Source organism: Strix uralensis, chromosome 6, assembly GCF_047716275.1.
Source record: "Strix uralensis isolate ZFMK-TIS-50842 chromosome 6, bStrUra1, whole genome shotgun sequence".
Taxonomy (NCBI): domain Eukaryota; kingdom Metazoa; phylum Chordata; class Aves; order Strigiformes; family Strigidae; genus Strix; species Strix uralensis.
Genome location: NC_133977.1, coordinates 34,173,093 through 34,199,412, shown reverse-complemented (window position 1 = coordinate 34,199,412; position 26,320 = coordinate 34,173,093). Strand labels below are relative to the sequence as shown.

Below are 26,320 nucleotides of genomic sequence, written 5' to 3'. Positions count from 1 at the left end.
TCTGAAGACTGCAGTTGGAGGTGACAAATTCAAGTCAGGCATCCTAGTGGAGCTGGGAATCTGGACTCAGATCATCTGATAAATAAAATGACGAGTACGTACGTGCCAACAGTGTGCAGCATTCCAACAGAATTTAGCGTGCCTCAGGGCCATCCGTATGTTCCACCATATGTCCGCGAAGGGAGTGGTCCAGAATCACAGTCTCTGGAAACGGTAGGTCTCCCAGGCTCTCAAGATACCAGCCAGGATCCCAATTTTGCTGTATTAATTGGTGTGTAAGCACCTGTGTTTCCTCCAACAAACTACTGATTTTAGCTCAGAGGGCAAATATGGAATATAACCAACTGTTTGCTGATTCAGAAGCTGCTCCCACAAGGAAAGTTCTACTAGGGAAGAAAGGGCTGCACTGGGCTGTGTTTCTTCAGAGACAATTCAACCTCTGTGCATTAACCACAAAGAAGCTGAAGCAACAGAGATGTTACCATTTAAAACAGCAGTACTATTGAGCACCTAGAAACAGACTGGATTTTAGCAGCCTAGCATAGGGGAATACAAGTTTCAACTCACTCAGTAGAAGACAGTTTGCTTTGTTTTGCCTTCTACTCTGCTCTTCATTTATATTTTTCTGTGGGTGATTAGCTGCAGTGTATTTTCACATTTCAGGCCTACCTTATCGCTGTCCACTGTGTTCTGTGATGTCCTGGATGCAATGGAAATGGTGTCAGGTTGACTGCTGCCATCTCCTTGGCTGTCTGCATCATCTACTCCATCTCTGCAAAAGACACAATAAGGAAACAATGATGCTTACTTAACACACCACCTTGGAACGTGCACCACTTGATAGGTGGATTTGAGAAGTGCCGAGTCAGCATGCCAGAGCTGGCGTTGTACTAAAATTACCTCAGTGGTGCAGCCTGTGTTGCTATATAGCTTGCAATTTAAAATGATGTCACCCTCAACCACAGGGTTGGGATTAGCACATAATCACAACGTTTGTTGCTGGAAAGAGGATGGACATTGCCTGTATATTTAAAGCATAGAAGACTTCAGGGTTCAGAAATAGCTCTGTAGTGAGGGTGTCAGGCAGAAATTTTCCTTCAATTAGATTTCTGCCTTAACCAAAACCATTCAGCCCAGGCTACACATGACACTGAAGGAAGAGTTATTTCTCTTGTCTCACAGGAACCACATCTTCAGGAATTTAATATTAAGCCATAAAAATGATATCCAAACAAACACAAATAAAGACAGTGTAGACTTCTAGAAGACTACCTATACGAATCTGCTACCAGAGGGTATTTTCTTCCCTTTTGCTGTATAGATATAGTTCTGTATTTTTACTGGTCTTTCAAAATAAACATTGAACTACAAAATATATATTTAAGGACAAAAAAAAAAAAATTAAGATCCCTGATCTGTGCTAGAAAACTCTTGTATTGGTCCATGTCCTGAGGAAGAAATGTCTAGATCTCTGCCTTGCTACAAGTCTCCTGGGTAACCTTGGTTACTCATGCTTTGGATGCCTCTGTAATACAGCCTGAAGTAAGAGAGTGATAAAACTTGGATGAGGAAATGGAGATGCTCAAATTACAGGTGGCTTTTGGAAATGCCAGCATGACAGCCCAGAATTTCTATTTAATCCAGGATTCGAAGAAGCTGACAACAAAAATTTAATACCACTTCACAGGCTGAAATGAGTTGTATCTGATGATGAAACACTGATTCTCCACTGTAGTAATATATTGTCATGACCAGCTGTGATTCTCATTATCAAACAGGAAAAAAAAACCCTGTTAATGCTCAAACGTGGAGAAGTAAATTTTACTTTGGGAAAGAAATATAACCTTGGACTCTGAAGAATTTTTACTGTTCATTTCCCTCTACTACTTTGGAGTACTAAAATAAAAGATCTTTGTATGTATATCATAGAAAAGCTTTCTAGCTACTTTTACCAAGACAACATATAAAAAGCAAAGATGATGAAAACTGCTTTTGACTATAGTGAGAAGAAGTAAGTGAATCCAGTAAAAAGCCCACAGACACTACACTGCTGTTGGTCAAGAAAATGCTAGTGATTTCACATTGTATGGAATGACTGAGGTTACCTCCTACTGTTGTTTCGCTGCTTTGCTGGCGTCTTGGGGAGCTGAATTGGTTCTTTCAGAGCTCCTTTCAGATGGATAATCCTTTCTTGAATGACTTCCCGGATATTTTTGATCCATTCCTGTTTTGTTTCAATACTGGATGCCTAAAGTTCCACAAGGCAGAAAGACGGACACTTTATCATACTCCCAGCATGTCACCTCCTATGTAGAAGAATTGTGGTTGGCTGATGAAAATGCATGATTAACTGTTTCTCCTCTCTGCTGTATTGTTTTAGCTGCTGGAGTACCTGGTAACCCCAGGAGAACTGAGGGTATTTTTGTCAGACCTACTTGGCAAGCAACAGCAAAGCAGCTAAGCTCTGGATAAATATATTTAATGCTAGCAATACAGCATGCTCTGTAGAGGAGAAGTAGGTTATCAGTGCACAGCTGGGATTTCCTCAGACAAAATAACTATAGTATGAAATCTTCGTTAGAAACTCACTTGACAGAAATGGCTGTCAGCTCTGGAGGTTTGAGGAATAGGTTGACTGTTGATAAGCCCAGTGGCAAAGGACTAAGAGAATTACACCTCCCAGCCAAACACTCCGAGATGTGCCTGGTGTCAGTGTGCAGCTGCTCAACCCAGGTTAAAAGAGGAGATGCAATTTCAGCAAGGCTGCACAACTGCACTGTCTGGATTCATACTGAGGTCTTAGAGCCAAATTGTTCCTGATGCAGGCATGACCCTGCTGACAGAGATGGAAGCTATGTGAATACAAGGAGGGAAGAAACTGACCTTTCATTTAGTGCTCCCAAGGCCTGAACTAGCAGCTCTAAAGGCAAAGAAAACTAGCAGAAAATACTTACTTTCAGCACTGTTTTATTGTCTGAGGATGGTGTCCGTCCAGACCACAAAGCAAATTTACAGGGATCTCCTTCAACATGTTCAGTCACTCCCAGTTCTGAGGTCTAGTGTGGAGGAGAGATGAGAAGAGATTTCATATATATGAAGCCTCGTAAGTCCAGAAAACTTTACATTTGTAGGGAGAAGTGAGGAGGCAGGGATGGATAGGAGAGTGAGATCTTGTCTCTGCTTTGCTACACACAGATAAAGGAAACTGTAAACCAGCAGGGCATGGCAGGGAAATGAATGGCTTGAGTGATACTCCTTGCATTTCCCACCCACCCTTCACATCTCACTATCTTAAACCTCTCCAGACCCACTGTCAGCTTAGCTTCCAGATGAGCATTATAGGCCCAGAACCAGCCCTTTCAAGGTGGCATGAGTATCTCCAACCCAGCATGGGGACATGTGAGCCATCCCCCAAACTCCACCTCTACCTACAAGCAACACAACATCCAGAATATTTTCTTTGCAGCCACACCTACCAGTAACTTGTTCTTGTAAACATATTTTGTGTGTCCTGAAGAATCTTTGATCTCTTTGCTAAATACCAAAGAGATTTCAAAGAGAAACAAATGCCTCTCACGTCCTTTCCGAATGAGAGACTTGGGATCCCACACTTGGAAAGAATCCTGAAGAATCAGCTCTCCCTGGACGTCCAGGTTCTCATCAAACCCTAAAACCACAAAATACATTGGCTTGTATTTGCTCTTGGGACCAGTAATGCCCAGAAACACCAGAGCAGTAAGGATTTGATATAAAAGGGCCTTTCTCTTTTTTTATGCATGTTTTGAAAAGACATTAATGGGCATCCATTACCCCAGTAAAAGTAGTGAAAATATTTTTTTTTTTCCTCTTGCAACGATATCATTATTTCACCAGAGACAAATACATCATATGTGCTAAATGAGACTGCTGCTAAATGTAGTAGTAATTACTTAAAGATATTATAAAGGTTTCAGTGGCAGTTACTGTACACAGAGCTGCAATGCAAGGAATCTTATGCATGTCAACACAAATTCAGAGAAACATAACATGCGGTGGCTGGAAGTACCCCATCACACCATGATTCCTTCAAGCATGCTAACCCAACCTTCAAGGGCCTGTGAGTCCATAGCAGTGGCATGGGAGAGCTACATCTATGAGAGCAAACTGATAGGGTGTCTGAAACAAGTTTTCCAGGAGGAGTTTTTCATCTTCCAAACTGCATGTCAAAAACTTTCCCATGGCTGAGGATCACAGGGCTCCCTCCCCATAACTGGGAGGCTTGAAGGAAAAGGGAGTCCCTAGTGCAAGGTGCCCTCCAAGCTGCTGTCTCAGCAGCTTGTCAGTCACACTTCCCTCCAGAGCTGGGAACTGCTCCTCCACTAGCACAGCCTGCTGTTGCTCATGCCAGATAGCCCTGGGAGAGCAGCAAGCACCCCTGGTCCTTGCTCCAAATATTCACAAATAATGTTTTATTCAGAAGACAAATGTCCTGCTTGTCTACCCTAATAAAGCCATCCCTGCTTTATTATTATGTGGTGCTGGTCATCTCATGGGGACAGATTATCCAGGTGTTATTTCGGGAAACCTTGTTTTTAACCAGACACCACACTTAAAACCATCTTTGTAGTGTTTCTATCTATGCTGGGTCAGTTTGCCCCCCTGCAATTTTAATCACCTGGTCTTAATGTGCTGCTTAGCTACTGGCACCATTTCCTTTTTCTTGCTTGTTTTAGTACTCTTCTTGTTTCCTGGTTCTGACTCAAGCCAGGCTGGAAAAGCTCTTCCCAGGCCAAGAAAATGTTTGAGAGACAATAAAGCACCTCTGTGCAGAATAAAATTTTTAAATTTTAGAAATACTCCACATATCAAAAAGCCAATAAAAGACTTAACTTTGGGGCAATCAAAACATTTTTTTCTGTAATTTTGAAATACTTTTTGATAATACCTTTTTCTTTTTTTTTTTTTTAATCTTTGGGATAATTACTCTAACAGTTTGAAACACAAGCTGTTTTGACTCAGAAAACCGGAACTTTTTCTTTTGAAATGTTGAGACAGCATTTAGAAATGTTTTCATCCAATAATCATTAAGGCTGCCAGCAGCTAAACTGATACTGTTTTAGGAGGAGGTTTTTTTGTTTCATTAAGTAAGAATGTTTTAACTGTATATATACATTTAACTGTATATATACATGTACACATGTACATACACGTATGTACATATATATACACATATAAATACAGATATACACACACCTAAGATACAGAATCAACTACAGAATCAACTACAGAATCAACTACAGAATCAACTAGGTTGGAAAGGACCTTGAAGATCATCTAGTCCAACCATTAACCTAGCACTGCCAGTTCCCATCTACACCATATCTCTCAGTGCTATATCGACCCTACTCTTAAACACCTCCAGGGATGGGGATTCCACCACCTCCCTGGGCAATCCATTCCAATGCCTAATAACCCGTTCTGTAAAGAAATACTTCCTGACATCTAGTCTAAACCTTCAAATAAATAAAACCCCAAAACTTCCTAGCCAGCTTTATTCTTCCAAGACTTTTGGAGAAATATCAGAAAGGAGCAACAGTATTGCTACAGTCAAACTGTACTAACTTTCTACACAAGTTACAAGAGGCTTCATTTACTGGTGGTTCCCTCCCCTGCCCCAGCCACCCACCCATCTGCTACCTTCCAGCATGCTGACGTGCATTGCATCGTTGGCCTTCTTTGGGACACTGAGCATCACTTCCAGACCATCTTTGAGTTCCCCTTTGCCCTCCTCGCAGCAGGTTAGCAGTTCCTAAGAAGCAATGCAGAACACCTATAAACAAACTGACCAACGTGCTGGCTTTATGTCAGATTGGTTTTCTTGGCAAGTAGAACACAAAGTTGCAACCACTTCATTGATAGTGGCAGGAGAAAGCTGAACTGCATCAAAACACACCGGAGATAGAGCAAGACAACATAAGGTGCTCTTGAGTGAGACTCTGCACTCAGAGGGTTTCTGGGGACTTATGCCTATGCTGCAATCCCCAGTCAGTCCAGCTGTGCCAGCCGGGTTGCAGGACCCCAGCCTGATCCAGCAGTGTTGGTGAGCACCACAGTGCAGGCAGGGCTGGCAGTGTGCTGTGCCCAGGGTAGGGAGGTCCCTTCAGGAAAGATTCACCCGAGGAGGAGACCAAAGTCGTGATGACTGAAGGGGTGTTTTAGCTTTCCCATTAGCAGATGGTTTGTGCAGTGCAGGCTCACTGTCCCACAGCACTCACAAGACTATGGTAAACTTGTTATTTCAGTAAACTGGTACAAAGCACAGATTTGTCAACACACTGAATGTACTCAGTAAGTACCTTCCTAGTACAGCACATCACTCCCTTTGGTATACACACAGGAAGATTTAAAGAGATGCAAGTATCATATCTGGTCCTAGCTTTTCAAAGTCAGAATCTGACACTTAACTTATCCCCCAGATATTTTTTCTTCTCTGGTTTACTAGTTTTGAAGTGAGCAGTGGCTGGTTAAGTTAGATCTAAAATTCACCTACTCACAAGATACTGCAAAAGCCTGTAACCAATTTACAACAAATCAACAAGGATTTTTTTTTTTTTTATGGGAAATGTTAATGTTTCACTTGGAAGTCCTTGCTTTGTATAAGAAGCTTTTCCCTGTTTTTCAAACACAAACATGTTAGCTCCCAAACAGAATCTAATGCCAGTGAAGGAACCTCAGTCAAGAGTCAGTGAAATTTCCCAAAGTTCATTACTGCTGTCACTGAAGCCTTTAATCAAAATATTGCATATCACAAACTTAGCAAGAAGGAAAGTAAACAGTTCTCTCATCCCTCCAATTTCCCTTTCACATTTCTTGTTTTTTAGAGTTAAATCCACTTGGATACAAAAAAAACCACAGTTGAAACAGGTGATCAGTTTTTCACTGTTTGTTTTTTTCTGTGAGTCTTTTCCTTTAAAACACCCAACTTGATTTCACATTTTGTTGCTATGCTCAGGCCTGGGAAATAGGAATAGCAGTTCAGCAGCAGCTGTTTACAGGTCACGAACAGGTGAGGAAGCAGCTCCCTTAAGAACAAGTTAACTCATTACACCTGTGAACTGCTCTGCATGAGCTGCTTTGGGCAGCTCACTAAGGTACCTTCAGTAGGAGTTGATATTTTGTGATCCTCTGGACAGGCTTGATTAAATAAGAAGAGATAGAGTTGGCCAGACCGTGTCTTTGCTGAATTTCCTAGAAGAGATAAAAACAGCAGTCAGTCATGGAAAACTATTAACCCCCTGCCAGACAGAGCCACCCATAACTAATTTTAGCTCTGGATCTCTGCATTTCTTTGTCTAGTTTTTTAATTCTCTTTAAGCTCACATGCAAATAACTGTGGTTTCAGAGATGCTGCCAATAAACTGCAGAGTCCCCTTAAGGCCACTTAAACTGCAGGGGCCCTTTGCAAGTGAAGCTAAGGCTGTTGAGTAAACTACACAGGCTTCGATTTAAATATGACTTATCTGTCATGTCAACTGGTTTCTCCTAGCTATGAAGGCTGAATTTTAACATTCAATTAAAATGGAGTGACATTAATTTAAATTGCATGAGTAGGGTGTAATTTAACTGTCTAAACATAAGCATCTAGTACCATTTGAGAGCCCTGGGGTGGCTGAAATATCCACATGGGAGTAACAGGTCTGACACAGTGCTGAGAGACCTATGCTATTCTGAGCTGGCAGCTGGGGGCCAGGAGAGATACTCTTATGATACCTCTTTCAGCACTGAATACTTCTGTTTTGTCACCTGAATCTCAACCAAAATGTCTGTGCTGATCAGTGTGATGTGCTGATGAACTTCTGGAGACACTGCAGATAGGCACCTGGTGAGGTCTGCAAAGGGCCCAGCTGCCTCCCTCCAGCCAGTTCCAGTGGGAGTTAGGAGCTCCTGAAAAATCTTACAGGATGCTGATGCACATATTTAACCATTTGAAAGACTTCAAAGTCATGCCCTATAGGGGCAGATCGTCTGCTGAAATAGAACAGGTTGGAATTCCTTCTGTCTCTGCCAGGCCCTGGGCATGCCTCCCCTTGCTCCTATCCATCAGAAAATCCTCTGTTCCTAAGGAAGCAGATGGGAAGAGGGAATGGGACTTGTCTCCAGCTACTGGAGGGTAAATTTGAGGCTGTAAAGGGAAGAAGTTACTGAAGATGAAAAGGGAAGAGCTGCCAAGAATGGAGATTTTCTTTCTGTATACAGTCTGATTTTCTGCTGAGTACTAGTGAGGTTGCTGGGTTTTTTAGCTCCAGTGTTTATGCTGGGATGCAAAAATAGCCACTTTTCACACAATGTGCCAACAGGTTGTTTTTTTTTTTTTGTACTAGGCAAGTTTGTTTTAGAAAAAAAATATCTCTGGTGCCATGAACAAGACCCAAAAGGGAAGGGGCTCTGTGTGGGGGTTAATGGAGTTTGCATGAAGCTGAGTCATGGCTGGCTCCAAACAGGGACAGTGTCTGCAGAACACATGGCCAGGACTCAATTAGTAACTGCAGGAGCCAGCAAGGCCTCAGCCATGTCTGTGAACTTCCTGGAGCTGGCGAAGTACACTTGTTTTTGTAGGATCCAAGTAATGAATTTAGCGCTATTCCTTCCTCCCAGCTCTCTGAACAGCAGGACATACTCCCAGGGAGATGCCAACTCTTTGGTCATTCTTTGGTCTGCCAGGATGCTCCCTGGTCAGACTGTGCGGACACAGAGTGGGTTGGTGGAGTGACAGCTGTCCCTGCTGCACAGGAACCTGCAGCAGGGAAGCAATAGCACTGCTACATGGCAATCAGACAAATACACTGCTGGAAAGGCAGCTCCTCGCTCTGGTCCCTGAAGTGTTGGAGTAAGATGGCAGCCTGCTGGAGTGTGTCTTGGGTTGGCTTTGTAACACCTGGAGAGGTCTGGACTTACTGTGGGTGGAGGTGGAAATTGGAGAGGTCTGTGCAGGGTAGAGCACAGTAGTGCAGACATTTCTCACGCACCTCTAAGCAACACAAAGCACAGATATACGAGCTAGCTTTGAAGCAGCTGGAAGCTTTCAGAACCAAGATAGCCACAGGGCTCTGTGGTCTCTACATTGCTCTGCTTCTTGTTTAAAGCAACCTTGGTTCGTGTGATAGTGCACCATGGCTCACCGTTACGCACAACTTCAGTTATTCCTTAGGTAGAAAAGTGTCCCAAGGGCCTAGAAGAAATGAAGGTATCTGACAGGCACCATGTGCTGGCAGTTGTGTGTTGCAAACCAGATGAGCTGCAGAGCAGGATCAATGTGTAGTCTTACATGTAATGACAGAATGCCAAACACCAAAAATATCCTCTCTGTAGGACAGCACAGAACCTTCACAGGCCCTTGGATGGACAACATGGAGACAGGAATACTTAAATACAATTTCATACCAAGAACTGCTGAATTTACCATGAAGCAGTGATGAAGTGCCCAGATTTTGTGTCAAATGTCTAAAGAGATTCACAAATTAAGGTAAGTCATCTAATTGTACACAGTTCTTTAGTAGAAGGACAAACTGCATCCTGAACTGGGTGTACAGACCAGTGTCTTGCTGAGTAGACTGACTGAGCACTAAACCCCTCATGAAACATTTAGGTTTTGTAATGTATAGCACAAATCTTTGGTGAACAATTTCAGAAGAAATATTACTAACAAGAAACTGAGACCCTGCTTGTGCCTCTGCCCATTTCCTAATGGACACTCCAGCTCAGTGGAGAAATTATCCAAGAACCATCATCCATACAGAAACTCAATGCTCCGCAATGCTACCAAAGCCAATGAGCTTTACCATGCTCCATTCTGTAAATGCTGGTCATGCAAGTTAAAGGTGTCCTGTGGCTTCCTGACTATAACAAACTGATCTTTCCCAAGACTTAAAGGGAAAAAATATTCAAACTAGCAGAAGCATATAAATGACTGAACCAAACTCTGCCCTGATGGCCAAAGCTCACTTAAATAACAGACACTGAAATCAACTTGATCACCTCAGTAATATGCTGATTTCCACCAGCTGAAGCCAAGGGCTAACACATGTTGGTAATCAAAAATATATCTTGCTAGCCTGAAGTATATGGTATTACAAATATTAAAAATTGCTAAATATGGTAAGCATCATTTATCTTTGAAACTACTGAATGAAGAACAGTTCTAAGTAATGTAGCAACTCTCAGATGATGAACAAGACAGATAAAAAAAGTGAAAGAACCAAATTAATGAGTCTACTGCAGTTATGAAAGAGTAAGCACACTAGTTCCATTCCCTATGCAATTTCTAGCTAATAGAACCATACCAACAACTTCTGAATTTTATAATCAAAGCAAGATCTGCAGGGAGGGAAGATAACCATCCTTATCCTTTATTAGACTAATGCTATATGATAAACTAGGCAAGTTTCACAACTGAGAGTTTGTGCATAATTTTCCACCTGTATCAACTGGTCTAAGAAAAGAAACTGCTTTTCTCTACATACGTGGCTTCACTTATGTCCTTAGAACATCCCAGATACAATAGCATCGCTAGTAATTCTCTTCAGAGTTTCAGGCAAGATATATTACTTATCTTTGCTCCTCCTAATTAGCTAACCCTTGCAGCCATGATCCCTGAAGCTGTAGATTTTCCATGGACTTGGTGTTCAGACAGATTACTGGGACTGCTTGTTTTCACTTCAAAGGTGGCTTCCTATGATGCTTTATACAATTTGAGGGGTTGTACACTTGTGATCATCAAGCAGGCTTCTTACTAAGGGCTGTTATTCTAGATAACTCACTCTCATTATCAGGGTGTTTTGGGAAATTCCAGGTGCTGCCTGAAAGAAAAGAACTAGCATTTCCCTTGTGTTCCCCAGGCCAGACTGTCCCCTGTCCTGTCACTTAACCACTGCCACTCCACGATTAATATAAGAAGGATCTACAGGTACTTCACACTACCTTAGTCACTCAGACTGAGTGACTCCTAGGGGATTTTTTGTGGGAGATAGCCAGCTTTCTCTTTTTGCACAGGCATCACTGGGCAGCCCAGCACAATTCCCACCAATGAAAGGAAAACATCTCCCCTTGCAAAACAGCAGATGCTGACATATGAATATTCACTATCAAGCAACATCAGCCAGGTTTCCAGCCCATATACTGAGCTGGAGTGGAAAAGCATAGCAGAGGAAACGTTTTTAACCTGTGCGAACACTGATAGACACCTAAGGCGGCTCAAATCCTCCACGAGTCATCAACCAGCACAAACCATACCACAGGCTCAAGCGCCACCTCCTGGAAAATCCCTTTCAGTTCAATTCTACTTTTAGATCATTTGGTAGGAAGGCAAAAAACAAGGTGAAAGAAAAAGGTGTTCATCATTTTTCTTCTGGCTCGTGTACAATCTTTCGGTGTTGAGTTTAATTGAAATGCTATAACCATTGGCACGTAAAAAACCTCGAGGAACTGATTCATGTCAGCTGCCAACCACATCACAGGTTGGATCCTGCTGAGTGGTTACATTTCTAAAAAGATTTTCAGTGCTTTGGAAAAGAGGTTTTAGCATTTTTTCAGAAAGGCAACAATTAAAACTATAAGCTAGCAGAAAAGCATGGCAAAATGGATGAGGTTCCAAAAATCAGAGGGAAAGCTTAGTTTAAAAGTACTCAAAAACTTTAAAGATGTCTCTCAGACCACAAAACTGGGATTGGAGCCTGCAAATGTTTATCACCAGGTGTAGCACTTGTAAGGGAAACAGTCTAATTGCAGTCAGTGGAGTCCCTTACTAGCATGATGAAGCAAACGTTTAATAGGGTGGGTAAAATTTGCAGAACAGGGGGACAGGATCTTGTTTTGGACTTAGGGATTTCAGGTCATAAAATATAATGGGATCTGCTTTTCATTTTACCCCTAAACCCAGAAGTAGAGAGTACATCTAAACCAGATCTTTAGAAAGGATTTGGTCTGAAAAATGCACAGAGGTTCCCATAAGAATGTGTGTCTCCATTAAAAATGAGTTGCCACACTGATGAAGATCACACATCACACCACAGCCTATCAGTTTTCACAGCATGTGGTATCTGCAGTGGAATGAAAAACCCAAATGACAAAGCACAAAAAGGAACCCGTTGCTCAGATGTAAAGAGGAGGTGTTTCAGCTGCACTGTGCGTACTGAAGGAAAATGGCAATGGCTGCTTACATCAAAGAAAGTCCCTGCATGTTCCAGGATGAGCTGGCTGGAGTCAGGCTTGTTTTTGCAGTAGGTGACATACATCTGAAATTTATCTGCCTGTGAAAACAAACATCAAGGGAAAAGCATGATAAGCTAGTTCTCTATTCACACAGTCTTTCATTAAGGCTCACCAGGATAAATACAGGTAATAAATCCCCACCTCTTAAACCAACATAAGAATTGCAAATTAAGAACAGAATACTTACAGACAGTTCATACCTTACCTGAGCAGTTCCGAGGGGAATGAGGTGCACCATGTAACAGCTATGGGAGGCTTTCTTTAATAAGTGCCACAGAGGTAAAGCCTAAAACTTTAATCCAGCCATAAAATAATTTCTAAGAGCTCTAATGATGATACACAGATTGTATCCAAAAGTCTGCAGGTCTCAAAACCCAGTCATGAAGTGTTGGCTCTATCACCTACTTGCAGATAAAGCCAGTGTAGAAACTCTAGGCAAGAGACTCACCTAGCTTAAACTGGCTTGAGCCAACATTTTTGATCTGAGACTGGCTCAGATTTGTGACGCCTGGCCTAAGCTTGCCTTTCCTACCTTGGTTCAGACATTAATGACTCAAACTTTATGTTGTGCTAGGAGTGTTTTGCATTTCATTTCCTAATTTATTTATTTTTAAGAGGAAATTAAAAGCATCTGCGCACTCCTGCCTTACAGCAGTTTCATATTACTGAACTCTGGTCTCAGGGAGAGGCAGGCAAACAGAAGAGGAGGATAGCCTCCTTTTATTACTATTGCATTTTTTACACCAGGTACCTAAATAACAAGACCCTGCAATTGGGCAGGCACTTTTGTATGTATCTCTGTAACCATACACACAGCTCTGGACATGTACTACTGCTGAGATGATGTGGTAGAATCTTAAAAATACCATGAAGATTTTGCACAGAATGATACGTAAATGTGTCCATCTTTCATAAATATGTAATCTCTTCTTTGTAAACAATATTTCTGAATCCATTTCATCAACATTTTTGTCATGTTTTTAAATTAAAAGCCCATTTGAAATCATCCAAACATGTTTATTTTTTGATAAGTGAAAATTTTCCATAATAACTTTTAAAATACTAATTTCCAGCTTTGAAATATGAACAAAACCATCAGAGAAAACATGAAGATGCCTGACTTGCCTGGTAAATATTTTTAAAAGAGAACAGCTTTCATACAGATAAATTACTGCAGCAAACTCCCGGAACCTCCTATGCCCATGAAGACTCTTAGCATCAAGACTTCAAAGTCCTGTTGGAAATTATCCTGGCATTGGGTAATAGAATGAGAGAGCATAGTGGCTCAGCAATTTGACAGTAACTTCTGAAGAAAAATGTTGATAAAATATGTTGTTCACACCTTTGTAGAGGTCTCCTGGCATGACTAAAATTCTCTAAGGAAGGTATATTAAGATTTTAAATGTCCTCCCAGAGCTCTTCACAAAGAAATGAATGTCACCCCTAAATACAGGTTTGGTTTGACAAAGTCCTGTTAAAACAGGAACCAGCAGAGGTAAAAGCTGCTGTCCTGGTTTTAGCTAGGATAGAGCTAGTATTTTCTTCTTGGTAGCTAGAATAGTGATGTGTTTTGGATTCAGTATGGGATTTGATATGAGAAGAGTGCTGATAATGCACTGATGTTTTCAGTTGTTGCTAAGAAATCAAGGACCTTTCAACTTCCCATGTCCTGCTAGTGTGCAGGTTATACAAGAAGCTGGGAGGGAGCAGAGCCAAAACAACAGACCCAAATAGGCCAGTGGAACACTCCATAACATACAATGTCATGCTCAGTACATAGATGAGGGTTGAGCAGGAAGCTTGCTCTCTCTTCTGGGATTACAATTTCAGGATTTTTGCTTCTATGGGATCATTAGCCAGGAACAGGCTGGGCATCGGTCAGTGGGTGGTGAGCAATTGCATTGTGCATTACTCATTTGTATTTTCTATTATTATGACTATTATCATCATTATTATTTTAATTCTATTTTACTTCAATTATTAAATTGTTTTTATCTCAACCTACAAGTCTCCTTACCTCTACCCCTCCAGTTTTCCAGGGTGGGGGAGGGTGAGTGAGCAGCTGTGTGGTGTTTGGCTGCCAGCCGGGTTTAAACCATGACAGCTGTACTGGTTAGTGCAGGACAAGGACAGAGGCTCTGGAAAGCCTTCACACCACTGCTCAGGAGAAGAGTTAAGGGAGGGAACCTTTCACCTGGGGGAGGTGAAGGACAAAGCAGTTGTAGTTCCAGATCAGCTCCTAATCTCACTTATCACTAAGGACATAACCCTTGCACCAATTCCCAGCTTGTTTCCATTTATGCTGGAAGAACTAATTTGAATAAATAATGAAAATAAGATGCCTCATTACCCAGGTGACAAAGCAGTGGCCCACATCCTCAGGCAGTTGTTCGTATTTCTCCAGTTCTTTCAGAAAAATGCTGAAAAAAGAAGACACCAACGTAATTACATTCAAATACCCAGGAGAAGCAGAATGACCAATGAGTTAATGAGTGTTAATGATCAATACTTGTATCTTGATTACAAGGCTAACCAAGTGTCCTGTTAGTGGAAAAAATGTGTCCTTGCCAAGATATGCTTTGGTTTTTGAGCACAGTCATGCCCCACTCCACTGGAAAGGGAAAGGTTGCAATCGCTAGTAGGGGGTCAGTGTATTCAGGATTGCAAAGCGATACTCAACAACCAGATCGTGGGTCTTCAAAAAGATCTTGTGCAGTGGTTCGGAGGAAGAGTAAAAAAAGAAGCCCAAAGCTGCCAGCTTTCCATCACCAAACTTGGCACACTGGACAAAGGAGAACAATTTAAACAAGCTTGACACTTCATAGGTAAGCAGTAAACTCCCAAAATACAGATTTTGTAATCAACTCTCTCCCAACACATTGTACCAGGAGTGACATCTCTGTTTGAAGATAGAGCCCAGTACAATGCCTGGGTGGAAAGAGGAATGTCAAACAGGAGATGCAGAAGGAGAACCAACTGAATGTGCTGTTTTCCCCAGCCCTGAATCAGGCTGGGGAATGCATTAACATCACCAGCCAAAGCAGAAGATTGCGGAAGCAAGGTGGGGACAATTTATTTTAGCATTGCTAGAACTTTTAGTGGGAAAAGGATTATGCAGAAGCAGCAGGCTGGAGGAGGATGGGTCAGAGAAAGAAGAAATGACAGCAAGCAGGGAGCTGAGGGGCATGACTGAGGGTTGAAAGGGTAGTAGCTGGAAGCAAGGGAAAGTCAAAAAGGAGAGTAATCAGATGGCATCAGTTGGGGTCACTAAAAGCGAAATACTCCACCACAAAGAGAGGGGAAGTGGGAAGGCAACTGGGTGATCCTAGCATAGTTTTAAATGGGGGAAGCATATTTACCTGTATGACAAGGCAATTCCTGTGGGCTGGAATTCAATTTAATCTATTACTTACATTTTTTTGTATTGTAATATGTAGTTAGTAATGTAATATGTAGTTTGAATCTACTATCTTGATATGCTCCGAAACTGATTGCACAAAAGCATGCATATGGCAACCTCTGCTGAACCATATTTATGTGTATGTGATAGTGCATTTATCTGGCTGCAGCACTGAAAGTCTTCCAGAACTTCAACAGGGAAGGGTTTTCTGATTTGTTTTCAACTGTTTTGGTTTTGAGGCATAAATTGAAGACAGACTTTGAAATTCAGACTGAACTTGTGGGATTCAGCACCCCTAAATGTTAAGTTTATAACTGCTATTGCATCCACATTATAGCAGGGAAACAATGCCCACTAAGCTGATTTGATAGACAGTCTTATCTTGATAAAGGGACTACTGTTAGTTACAGATTAAATATAGAGTCTCCAAGAAGTGGCAGAAAAGCTACTTATTAACCCAGCTCATGTCAACCATTCCTTTTCTTCCCCTCGTGTTTTCCAAGAGATCATATTTTTGACCAGCAAGCTTCCATACCAGATCTAGTGCTGTGAGATGGAAAGCATGTATAGGACCACAAAGCATTGGTATAATATGGCTTTAACGTTGTTAACCAGCTGAAGGCAAAGTTTAAACTAAGACGCAATTCATTTTTGTAAAAGAAAGAAAACAAGAAATCAAACATTATTTTGCAAATCTGGATAAATTACTTTACACTCCTGTGTGTATTGTACTGTAGGCGTTCACTGCAGACACCATGTAGATGTATATACACATCTTTGGTTTCCTTAGTCAGTAAACATTAACAGAACTGTTAGGAAAACCTACTTGTTATGAAAGTCATATATCTCCTGAATATTGCCAAAGATGATGTGTTCTTTATTAAGGATCCCAGCAGGTATTTCTTCCACTCCACTTGTCATTTCCCAAAGGTAAGTCTGGAAGACACCAGCAATTCTTAGCTTTGTGAATAAATGCAGTGAAAAAGAATAGATCTCTCTGTTTTATTGCCAAAGGCACAGGCTGACAAGAGAACTATGTACTTTGAGATTAAATAAACAAGCTAAAAAAAAAAAAAAAAAATGTTCCAGTGTCACAGAAAGCTCTCCAGAGAAATTCAAAATGCTGACACTTAGAAGTTGTCTGAGGAAAAAGCAGAAACATGCCAACAGCACCTGTCTCTGCTGTCCAGCTGATGGTATCCAAAAACTGCAGGCATAAACAGTTGAACGATAAGATGGATTTGCCAGTTCAGTAGTGTTAGATACATAAAAATCTCTTTCAAATTGCAGGAATGTGAAAGCTGACAGACTTCACTGAAATAAACTCTGCTTTTTGCCCTGAGTATCACAGTCCCCTTCAGGAACACCCTGCTGTGGAGCTAGACAAGGTATTTGACAGTGCAAATCCATCTCCTTTCTCTAGCATGAGATGATCCAAAGGAATAGATTTGAATTCTTAAGAAAATATTACATGATTCAAAAAAGACTAGAAACCAACAAATTTTAGGACAACATGCAAATACATTGCTCTTTACTGAGTCCCAGGACATTGCGCTCACTCTGCAGGGGTGAGCGCTGCTTTGTAAGTAGAAGCACACTCGGGTGTCTCCGGAGGTGCAGACATTTACAGCTATGAGTGGGGACCGCAGTGCACGCTTCAGCCAGTGGGAGACAAGCTCCCTCTGCTGCCCACCCAGCTCCCTCCACCAGCAGGACATAGCTCTGCAGCCAGACACCAACGGTGGTACCCTTACACAGATTCTTGTCAAGGTCAGCCTTTGCAGCACAGCAACATCACCACCGCAAAGGATACCATGTCCTTCCTGAAAATACTGGAGACTTACCTCTAAACATTCATGTAAATCCCTGACATAAGCTTTTTCTGTCTGAAGCAGCTCAGCCATAATGAATCTGGAAAAAAGAAAGTATTTCAGGTGTTTTGGACATTACAGGCATTTGTACAATGAACAGAATACAAAACATCCTTCTGTTGTCTTAACGAATCAGTGTACTTCCACTCTAAACCTTCAGCTGCCTTAGTTTGCACTTTCCAGCTCCATGAATGAAATACCACTTCATAATCTAGTCCCTTGTAGGGTTATTTTCTAAATATCTTTTCTGCATAAAATTCTATTAAGTTGTATTTCTGCAACCCTGAGTTGGGATTTACTATCTACATGCCCACCCTTAACAGTCAACTGATTTTCAGAATTGTTTTTTCTCAGGAGTAAGGACTTGAGATTCAACAACACTTATATATTCACTAACAGTCAGCGGTAAGTCACCCTGAAACTTGACCTTCAGTGGCAATACAGATGAATTTGGGAGACACCACTACTTTGAAGAGGCTTCGACAGCTTGGTACCTGACCAGAGAAAAATCCAGACTGCTGGGAAGCCCAACAACCACATCTATAGTGCCTGAGGCTGGGCATCTCAAAGTTGAAATGCCCAATGTTTTGAAAATGCGTCACAGGCAGCCCAAGTGTAACCACTGTTCCCTAAAGTAGAAATGGTTTCTTATCACAGTTGTGCACCACAGTGGCAATTTCAGAGGCTGAGAAGGATTGTACATACAAATGCTGTCCAGAATATTCTCACACAAAAATTAAGACAAAATACTGTGAAATTAGACTGTTTCTAGATTTAAGTGCAACAAGCACTCTCCAAATATTTCCTTGAGTATGAAATACTTCCAGTTCTCTCAGTTCTACACCCACTGAAATGTGAACCTAAACTCCAAGTGAACTCTTGTGTCACTGAAAGACTGTTAATTCCTCTGGATGTCATTGGAGCTTAGATAATACCTAGACATATAAAGATGCTTTTGATTTTTTCCTGTTCATTTTACTTCTCACATACAGCCATAAGGAAATCATGACAATGAGTATCTCCATGACATCAGGGTCTGACTCACTCCTTTCCCTTTCCAAAGGTGACTTCTGATTAAAACCAAAAGAAATTCAACCTGTATGTTCTGAAATTCTCTAGCCTACAAGTCACAACTTCTGCCCTACACCTCTAGACTTATCTCAATAGCTCCACAGCTGGAAGGAATTATACAACTGTCAGTCAGTTCTGGCCATGAAAATATCATAGAATCACTCTTAGATAATGTGTCATGGCAGACTATGAGCATTTGGCGACATACTCTTTCTTTCTGGCCGACTTTCTTTTTTCTTCATTGACTTCATGATTTGCATCTCGCAGCTTTACCTCCCGGTCTGAAAGACTTGCTGGAATAATATCTAGTTCTAGATCCTTGTTATCCTAGAAAAAATGACAGTACAGATTTTAAATTCATTGTAATCCTATTGTTGTGCAAAATGCAGCAAGTTCATCAGATCAAATGGATAAGGAAAAAAGATAAAGATAACAATGTCAGAAAGAAGGAAATTCAAAGAGATTCAGAAGAACTACAGTGAGAAGGGAGAAAGTAGGAAGGTGAGAAAAATCTTAAAAAAAAACATTAACTATGAGATTTATTATAGTCTTCACTGTTACTTGTATCTAGGAATAGGTACTGATGACAAATGTCTACGTTTTACCTTACTCCTTTCACATCTAAATTATTTGCCTAGTATAGGACTTCATAAATAGTCTGATAAAGTAGAGCACTATGCAGAGACAATCCCGAATTCCAATGGCCTTCTGCCATGGAAATACCTTTCCAGACTGTGTAACTTTGTGTAAACCAGAGACCCTATAAGGAACACTACATTTAAGGTATCTTGAGGGTGTGAGGGAATTTATTCCTCTTTCTCTGAAACTTAATTTCGAAGGATGGTTGACTGAAAGGTTTTTAAGGTGTTTCTGCTTCTTGCACTCCCCCTTAATACTGTGGCCAGGGAATAGCAGGAGGTTCTCATTTTTGTTTCTCTTGTGTTGCTCTATTTCACCTAAAAGAGCTCAAAGATGAGGTTGGGGATCAATTTTTTGGTTAGTTAAAGGATGAGAGAATGGAAACTTACAGTCAAAGCCTGAGTTTGACTGAAAATAATGGTGTGGGAGCAGCATTTATGACTTATGCTAAAATTAACACTGACTTTTATTCAAATAATGTGTTTCCCTCTCCTTCCCAGTAGCTGTATGGTCTCCTGCAGAATGGTGCTAACATTTGTTCAGAAAGTCTTTCTGATCTTCATCTGTCTCCACCTCATATCACTGATCTGCCACAAAAAAACATTTCTCTTCAGAGTTCTGAGCTTGGCTAAGTAGGTTGGCTGGGTTTTAATTGTTTCTAATGGACACACGATAACCTGCAGCATTCATGCCATAGCCTTCACTTCCCTCTGTGACTTTCAGCTTTGGTATAAACCCCAACAGGACATGGACTTACAGTACCTCTGTATTGATTCCAAGAGCTTTTTCCAGGGAGTAGCGGTATTTCCCCATCCTGAGAGAGAAGTCACGGTAGCGTTTGTCAACGGTGGTGACCCACTTCCTAATTTCAGTGGCGTGTATATGTCCTTTTTCTACAAAGCTGTCAGCCAGCTGGATGAGGAGCTTCACTTTCTCCTTTGTTTGCTGCCCAAAACATGGTCCTCTGTTATGTTGCATTATTATTTCCTTTGCTTTTAATTCACACAGCAGTCAGAAGAAGCTTGCAATTTTTTATACATCATTAAAGAGTGCCTGTACTTCATCTTACACAGAATCAGACGCTTTAAACTTTGCCCAGTAAAACATGAAAGGAATGACATTTTTATAAGGACACTTAAGAAGCTGCAGGAGATAGAAAAAGTCAAGTTTTTGAAACCACACACACACAAACACATACGGAAAACGTGTTGGAAGTTAGATGTGCCTCCTTCCTATAACAAAAAACTTATTTTTTGTAAGCCTTGGAGTAGAAGACAGGATTTAAAAATCACACCTCATAAAATACACCAAGTTTCTTTGAATCTATACCTAGGTGGTTCTGCAGACCTGTGGAGGCAGGTCATTAATACACCACATATCAGTTCAGGAAGTGAGTTTGAGTCACTACTACTCTGTTTTAGAAACAAACAGAATTTAAATCCAAATTCCTGGTCTACTATAAAATCCTCCATCAGTATTTTAGTTCCAGTTAAAGCATTACAAACTAAAAGATGCCTGAACTCCAAAACATACACTGAGCCCCCAAACCTTTCAGAGGTCTTTTCTATTCCACTTGGGCTCTGACTGCCCCTTAGTCACTATGGTTTTCCATGTTGAGAAACTTTGTGCAAATCTGACACAAAGGAGGTAGCTATAAATTTTAGTCTAGATTCCAGATCTATCCCAGGAACTGAAGGTGCCTGGATCCTATGTTTGAGCCAACTCAAGGACAAAATGCTTATAAAAACTAAGATATCAACTGTACAGACTGCATTCCAGCTGTAACGCACATGTTAATCCCCAAAAGCAAAAGGAGAATCAGTTGTATCCCCAGAGGTACTGGCAAGCTGCTTTTCAGAGATGGAGAGTACTTTCCACTCTGCCTGAAGCAAGACATGCTGTCAGGTACTTGACATTATCAGCAAGCTGGCCACAGATGGACAAATGCACGTCAGACCAAAAAAACATCTAGCAGATTTCAAGCACAAAACTAAATTCAAGAAATTTCACTAGCAAAATAAATTAACAGCTGAATCATAGGTCATCTTAACAAATTAATTAAGTACTTAAGCAAGGGTAGGCATGGAGAAGCAAAAATCTGACTTCCTGCTATATTTAAAGGGTGTTTCATTACCAAAAACTACTGCTGGTTTTGCTTTCCAAACAATTGACTTGGCTAGAAAGTTATTGGGATCAGGAAGGCTTTCAGTTACAGCTTAGTTTGAGAATAACATCAGTCTGGGAGTGACATGCGTTTACCAGATTGCACGTGGCAGTGAAAATATCCTAGGTCAGCAGTAGGAAAGTGATTTACTAGAGCCCTAGGGAGCAAGACTAGATGTGTCAGTGTAAAGAACAGCCTGTAATGATCAATAAAGAACAAGGTATAAAACTCAATCCTAGGCTAAGTCAAGAGCAAAAATAGTTTGGAAATTTCAGGATTAATCAGGATTATTATGATCAGAATTAAATTATAAACTGGAACATGATTTCACGCAGACTCATGATGGGTGGTTAGAGGCCAGAAGTATTGTTAAAAGAATGTTGTATGGGTCCTGCCTGATTAAATTAACTTCCATCCAGTGCTAGTTATCTCCCATTTTCACAAACATGCAAGCTAACCAAAAAGGAAGGAGACAAGAACACCACAAAGCCCATGAATCAAACCCATGTAAGCATGGACAGCCTAATGAGGAATTTAAGGATTACAGAAGATCAATTTCCGGACACAGTGAAATGAAGCTCCATAATATGAAAGCCATGGTCTTGCTGCAGTCCGACTTTGCAATTTAGATCCTTATCGGTGACTGCTAATACCCTTGTGGATTCACTGTCTGTGAATTACCTATGGTTTGAATTAATTTGTCTGAAGCAGATCCAATCACCATTCCTCTGTAAACTCCACCAGATTTCTCAGAATTGCTCCATATAAATTAATAGATTCTTGGTAATGCAGCTTTGTATAAAAAATGTTCACCCCAGAGTTTACGAAGCCATTTATTTAAAGTATTTTATTGGGATCAGCAGATTATTTCTAATGAGATAAATTATCATCTGTGATCAACGCAGCTGGAATTAATGAAACAAATTGTGGTTGCAGTGACAGAAGAAAGAGACGGGGAATCCAAGACAACCTTGGATATGTTCAGATCAATTAGTTACTCTATACCATACTTGTATGATTGTTTGAGGATGGAATTAGTGTTTGTCTCATTAGGTTGTTGTGAACTCTGTATGTAAATTTCTCTTTCTTCTGATCAGAACAGAAATACTCCATAACCAGTACAGACCAAGGGGGAGAAAACCTTCTTTTTGTGCCTATGTCTTGCTAAAAATGAAAGATCACTGCTCTCAAGAGACATTTATCTTCTGTGCCAGGGATGTCAGGAGGAAAACACAAAATCAAGAGATTTAAGGCACTGAAACAGGATCATAAACATAGACTAAGGCAGATGCCATAATTAGATTAAAGTCACTGTTTACCTTGGCAGGTACTCTGAATTCCCCATATTCCTTCAGGAGTTCCTGAGTTTCTTCTGCTGATTCCCCTGTGGAGTTGTGAGTAGAGAGGTAATACTCGCCTGTTTCTTGGATCCAGTCTAAGGCCTGTGAATGTCAAAAACAACCAAAGGAAAAACAAAACAAACAGTCTTTGTATTTCAATAACTAATCCTCTGACAAAAAAAATCTGCCAAATAAAGGATATCAAATGCATTGGGACTTTATACTGTGTATGGTAAAACACTTTCCAGGAACACATGAAAAGAACACGGTAATCAAAGCAGGTGGGAGAGGATACAAAAGGTGCTGTATGTTTTCTAGGAAAAAAAGGAATGTAGGGAATTCTACCTATATACAGATAAATCTGCACACAGAGAAAGCAGTTTTCTCATTCAGTAATAGCTCAATGAAAGAAGCTTGCTCTTATATTTATTTTCCAAAAAATGAACAAATCCAGAAATTAATATGGCCTGGCAAAAATACTTAGTTTTGTTGTTGGGGTTTTTAATTTTCTTAAATGGTTTTAAAAAATCTACATTTGCCATGTTTTCAAAAGTTACAGTTTTTAAATACAACTTGAGATTGCAATAGCAACCCCTCACACAGGCATTACATGGATAGAGGAAATATTCACACACCGACAGGACAGAAAGACGAAGTGGGGTTTTTACACTACCTGCTTGGCACTGCGCTCAAAGACAACATATTGTTGGCACTGATCTAATCGTCGCTTCTTCAAGGTCCAGAAGTGAAGGACCCGGTTCTCCCTCTGCAGCAGCTCGCTCAGAATGGCTGTAGGGCAAAGGAAAATGTCTGTGTGATTAGTGATTCTGTGAGTGCATACAGAAATAAACCACAAAAAGCTGAATTTACACACCCTGCCTGGACCACATTCCCAAGAGCAGAGCCCCTGAGATTGTACTTCTTAAAAACAAGCATTGATTCAAAGGGGCTGCTTTAAAAAAACAAACAAAAAAACCCCACAAAGAAAGTCCAGTTGCAGGGTTATCTCATAAAGGACAAGATGCTAAAACAGAGTTTGGGATTTATCCCAGTAAATACACTGGGTACATGATTTCAGGTCTTTTCGTTCTCTTCTGTTGCTTATTTCAGGCTTCTGGTACTGGTTGACATAGGAGAAGTTGCTCTTTTACTGCCTTGTCTGTTGCTCTGGCCACAGGCTACCCAGCACTTGGCACCAAAGCCTACTGTCCCATGCAGAGCTCTGGTCATGATTGAATTTAATTAAAGCCTGAGCTCCTATTTTGACATACCTGATGATGTTTCTTGTACAGCTGCGTTGTCTGGAGAGCCTCTGCGTGCCGCCCATGCAGTTACTGCTGGGCTACAATTTTGGGTTGAGGCCTGGTATTGGTCCTCTAAACTGTTGTCTGTATGATGGGGATGTGACAGAGACCCAGATTCAGGAAGAGACTGGCAGGAGACCTGCTGCTCCTTGGAGTCTAGGACATACATGTTCTCCTTCAAAACCTGAGTGTTCAGCCAGACTGTATCAACTTGATAAAGGGTTTGATTTAACTCTTTAAAATGTACCATGAGCCTAACTGAAAAGATAATCTGCAGAGGGAGTGCAAGAGATTTACACTATATCACTAACATAAACCTTAGTTAAACCTGAATTTTTCTATTTAAGCTGAGCAAAGTCATGAGTAGCTGGTGGCAGCGTGGGTCATCCCGGCCACATCTGGGTATGGAGCCCAGGTAAGCCACCTCTGAAGGTAGGGCCTGGCAGCCCTCCTGCCCTGACCTCAAAGCGGAGCATCTGCCAGAGGGGGCTTAGGCAGCAGCTACACTCTTTTATATTAAAACACTGAGTGGCTTCTCAACCCCTTACAGTGATTTAGGATCATTTACAGCACCTGTTAATAACCTCTCTCACCCTAAGCCCTTTCTGAATGTACTGATATTCATTGCTTATGTATCAACACTGGTGGCTGCAAACAGACTTGGATGTATCCCTCCCCATTTACAAGTGTGACGCTGATGATGGTAAAAAAATTTGTAATACTTAAGGTAGTTGCAAAACCTAGCCCAGTCCCTGCTGAGGACAATGGGAACTTTGTCTGAGTGACAAAAGGAACTTGAAACATGTCATGGGTGCTCTAGATCAGGTCTCTGCATAAACAGTTTACAACAAATAAAACTAATTTTGTTCTGTATCAACGACTTTGCTTTGGAAGCACAGTAAGTATCCTACTAAATGGTGCTTTTATTCTGAACTAAAGTGTTTGCTTCAATGATTTTCTCTGGATAGAGTCACCAAGCATAAGAATTACACATCTGACTTAGAAAAAGACTAATATACAAGCTGATTTTTATGTAAGTGAGTCATTTCAAACAGGCCCAGTGAGGAACACTCACAAGTTTATATCAGGTGCATATTTAAGGAATTGCTGAGTCAGGGTTCAATTAATTTCCCCATGATTTTCAACTGTAGGGAACAAAAGTCCACAACAACAAGCATTTGACACATTAGCGGGGGAAGTTGAACAAAGTCATGTTAACATTGAAGAACTGGTGTTGAAAGTAAGGAAGGAAAATTATCTCTTCAGTTGCACCATTTTCATCTTCTGTGTATAACCAAAGTTCCCATCCCTCCCACACACATAATGACTGTACTGCTTTTAACCTGTATTCTTCTGCAGCTTGTAAGCAAGCCAATAATAATAACAAAAATGGTTTATTACTGCAGAATCACTTTGCTCATTCTTATCAGTACCTTGCAGCATTGCTAGGTAAAGATTAACAACCATTTAATTAAGCAGAGACGTGGAAACATTTCAAACATCTCAGATGTATCATCCGAACAGTGCTCTTTTGACCAAAGGGAAGTAACTACAGGCAGATACTTTTGCTAGTGATTGATGTGGTAGGACATCAAACAGGATTCCAGGGACAAAAAACCAGCAGATCCATCCTAGGGACAAACAACTTTGGGGTGCATTGTTTTCCAGTGCTCAGCAGCAACAGGATGCATCTAGACCTCGCATTTGATATGGCCTTATTTGTTTATGTGTTTTTAGGTATTAAGGCAAAATAGTGTCTGATCATCTCATCTGACAACCTACATGATGGGGGATGACACAGTGTCACTCCCATGAACTCTTCTGACAAGAGAAGCCAGAGAGAGACCGTATTTCAAACCCCTTTCCTTTTGTCCCCCACTACCACTTGCAACAGAAGAGTCCTGTATAAGAACTCATGCATAGCAGAGGAGGGATCACTTTCTGAGAGGCCTCACTAGCATTGCTAAAGGTGTCGGGCATATGTACCATTTTAGTGACAGCAGATGGCAAAATTTAAGGCACCTTCTCAGCATGTTCACAAACTGTAGGTTGGCCACACAGCAGAGGGGGAAGCAAACAAAACCTTCAATGCTGTCATTGCACCAGTGCACCAACCTTTCACTTGCTGCTCGGGCCCCCTTGTATGGCTTGCTACTCCAGGCATGCTGACATTGTTCCTGTGGATGTACTTGAGGAATACCTCAGCGTTCCTTCGTGCCAGTGTACAGGCCTAAGAAAAACAGCCCCCACCAAAACAAAGCAGTAAAGATGAGCAAAGAGAGCAA

General features: G+C 41.0%; 1 protein-coding gene across 4 annotated transcripts in view; it reads right to left on the bottom strand.

Moving 5' to 3' along the window:
* KALRN (kalirin RhoGEF kinase) overlaps positions 1 to 26,320 on the bottom strand; it is a 526,142-nt gene that overhangs the window by 143,549 nt on the left and 356,273 nt on the right. For all 4 annotated transcript variants that reach the window (XM_074873623.1, XM_074873625.1, XM_074873626.1 and 1 more), the window contains exons 19-33: positions 26,151 to 26,265; positions 23,405 to 23,520; positions 22,711 to 22,833; positions 19,990 to 20,172; positions 18,797 to 18,915; positions 17,491 to 17,557; positions 16,473 to 16,582; positions 14,597 to 14,666; positions 12,195 to 12,284; positions 7,135 to 7,227; positions 5,677 to 5,788; positions 3,477 to 3,667; positions 2,955 to 3,056; positions 2,106 to 2,248; positions 670 to 772 (exon numbers count right to left, since the gene is read on the bottom strand). In XM_074873623.1, the coding sequence (XP_074729724.1) occupies positions 670 to 772; positions 2,106 to 2,248; positions 2,955 to 3,056; positions 3,477 to 3,667; positions 5,677 to 5,788; positions 7,135 to 7,227; positions 12,195 to 12,284; positions 14,597 to 14,666; positions 16,473 to 16,582; positions 17,491 to 17,557; positions 18,797 to 18,915; positions 19,990 to 20,172; positions 22,711 to 22,833; positions 23,405 to 23,520; positions 26,151 to 26,265 (1,737 nt within the window). The remainder of the gene's footprint in view (positions 1 to 669; positions 773 to 2,105; positions 2,249 to 2,954; positions 3,057 to 3,476; positions 3,668 to 5,676; positions 5,789 to 7,134; positions 7,228 to 12,194; positions 12,285 to 14,596; positions 14,667 to 16,472; positions 16,583 to 17,490; positions 17,558 to 18,796; positions 18,916 to 19,989; positions 20,173 to 22,710; positions 22,834 to 23,404; positions 23,521 to 26,150; positions 26,266 to 26,320) is intronic.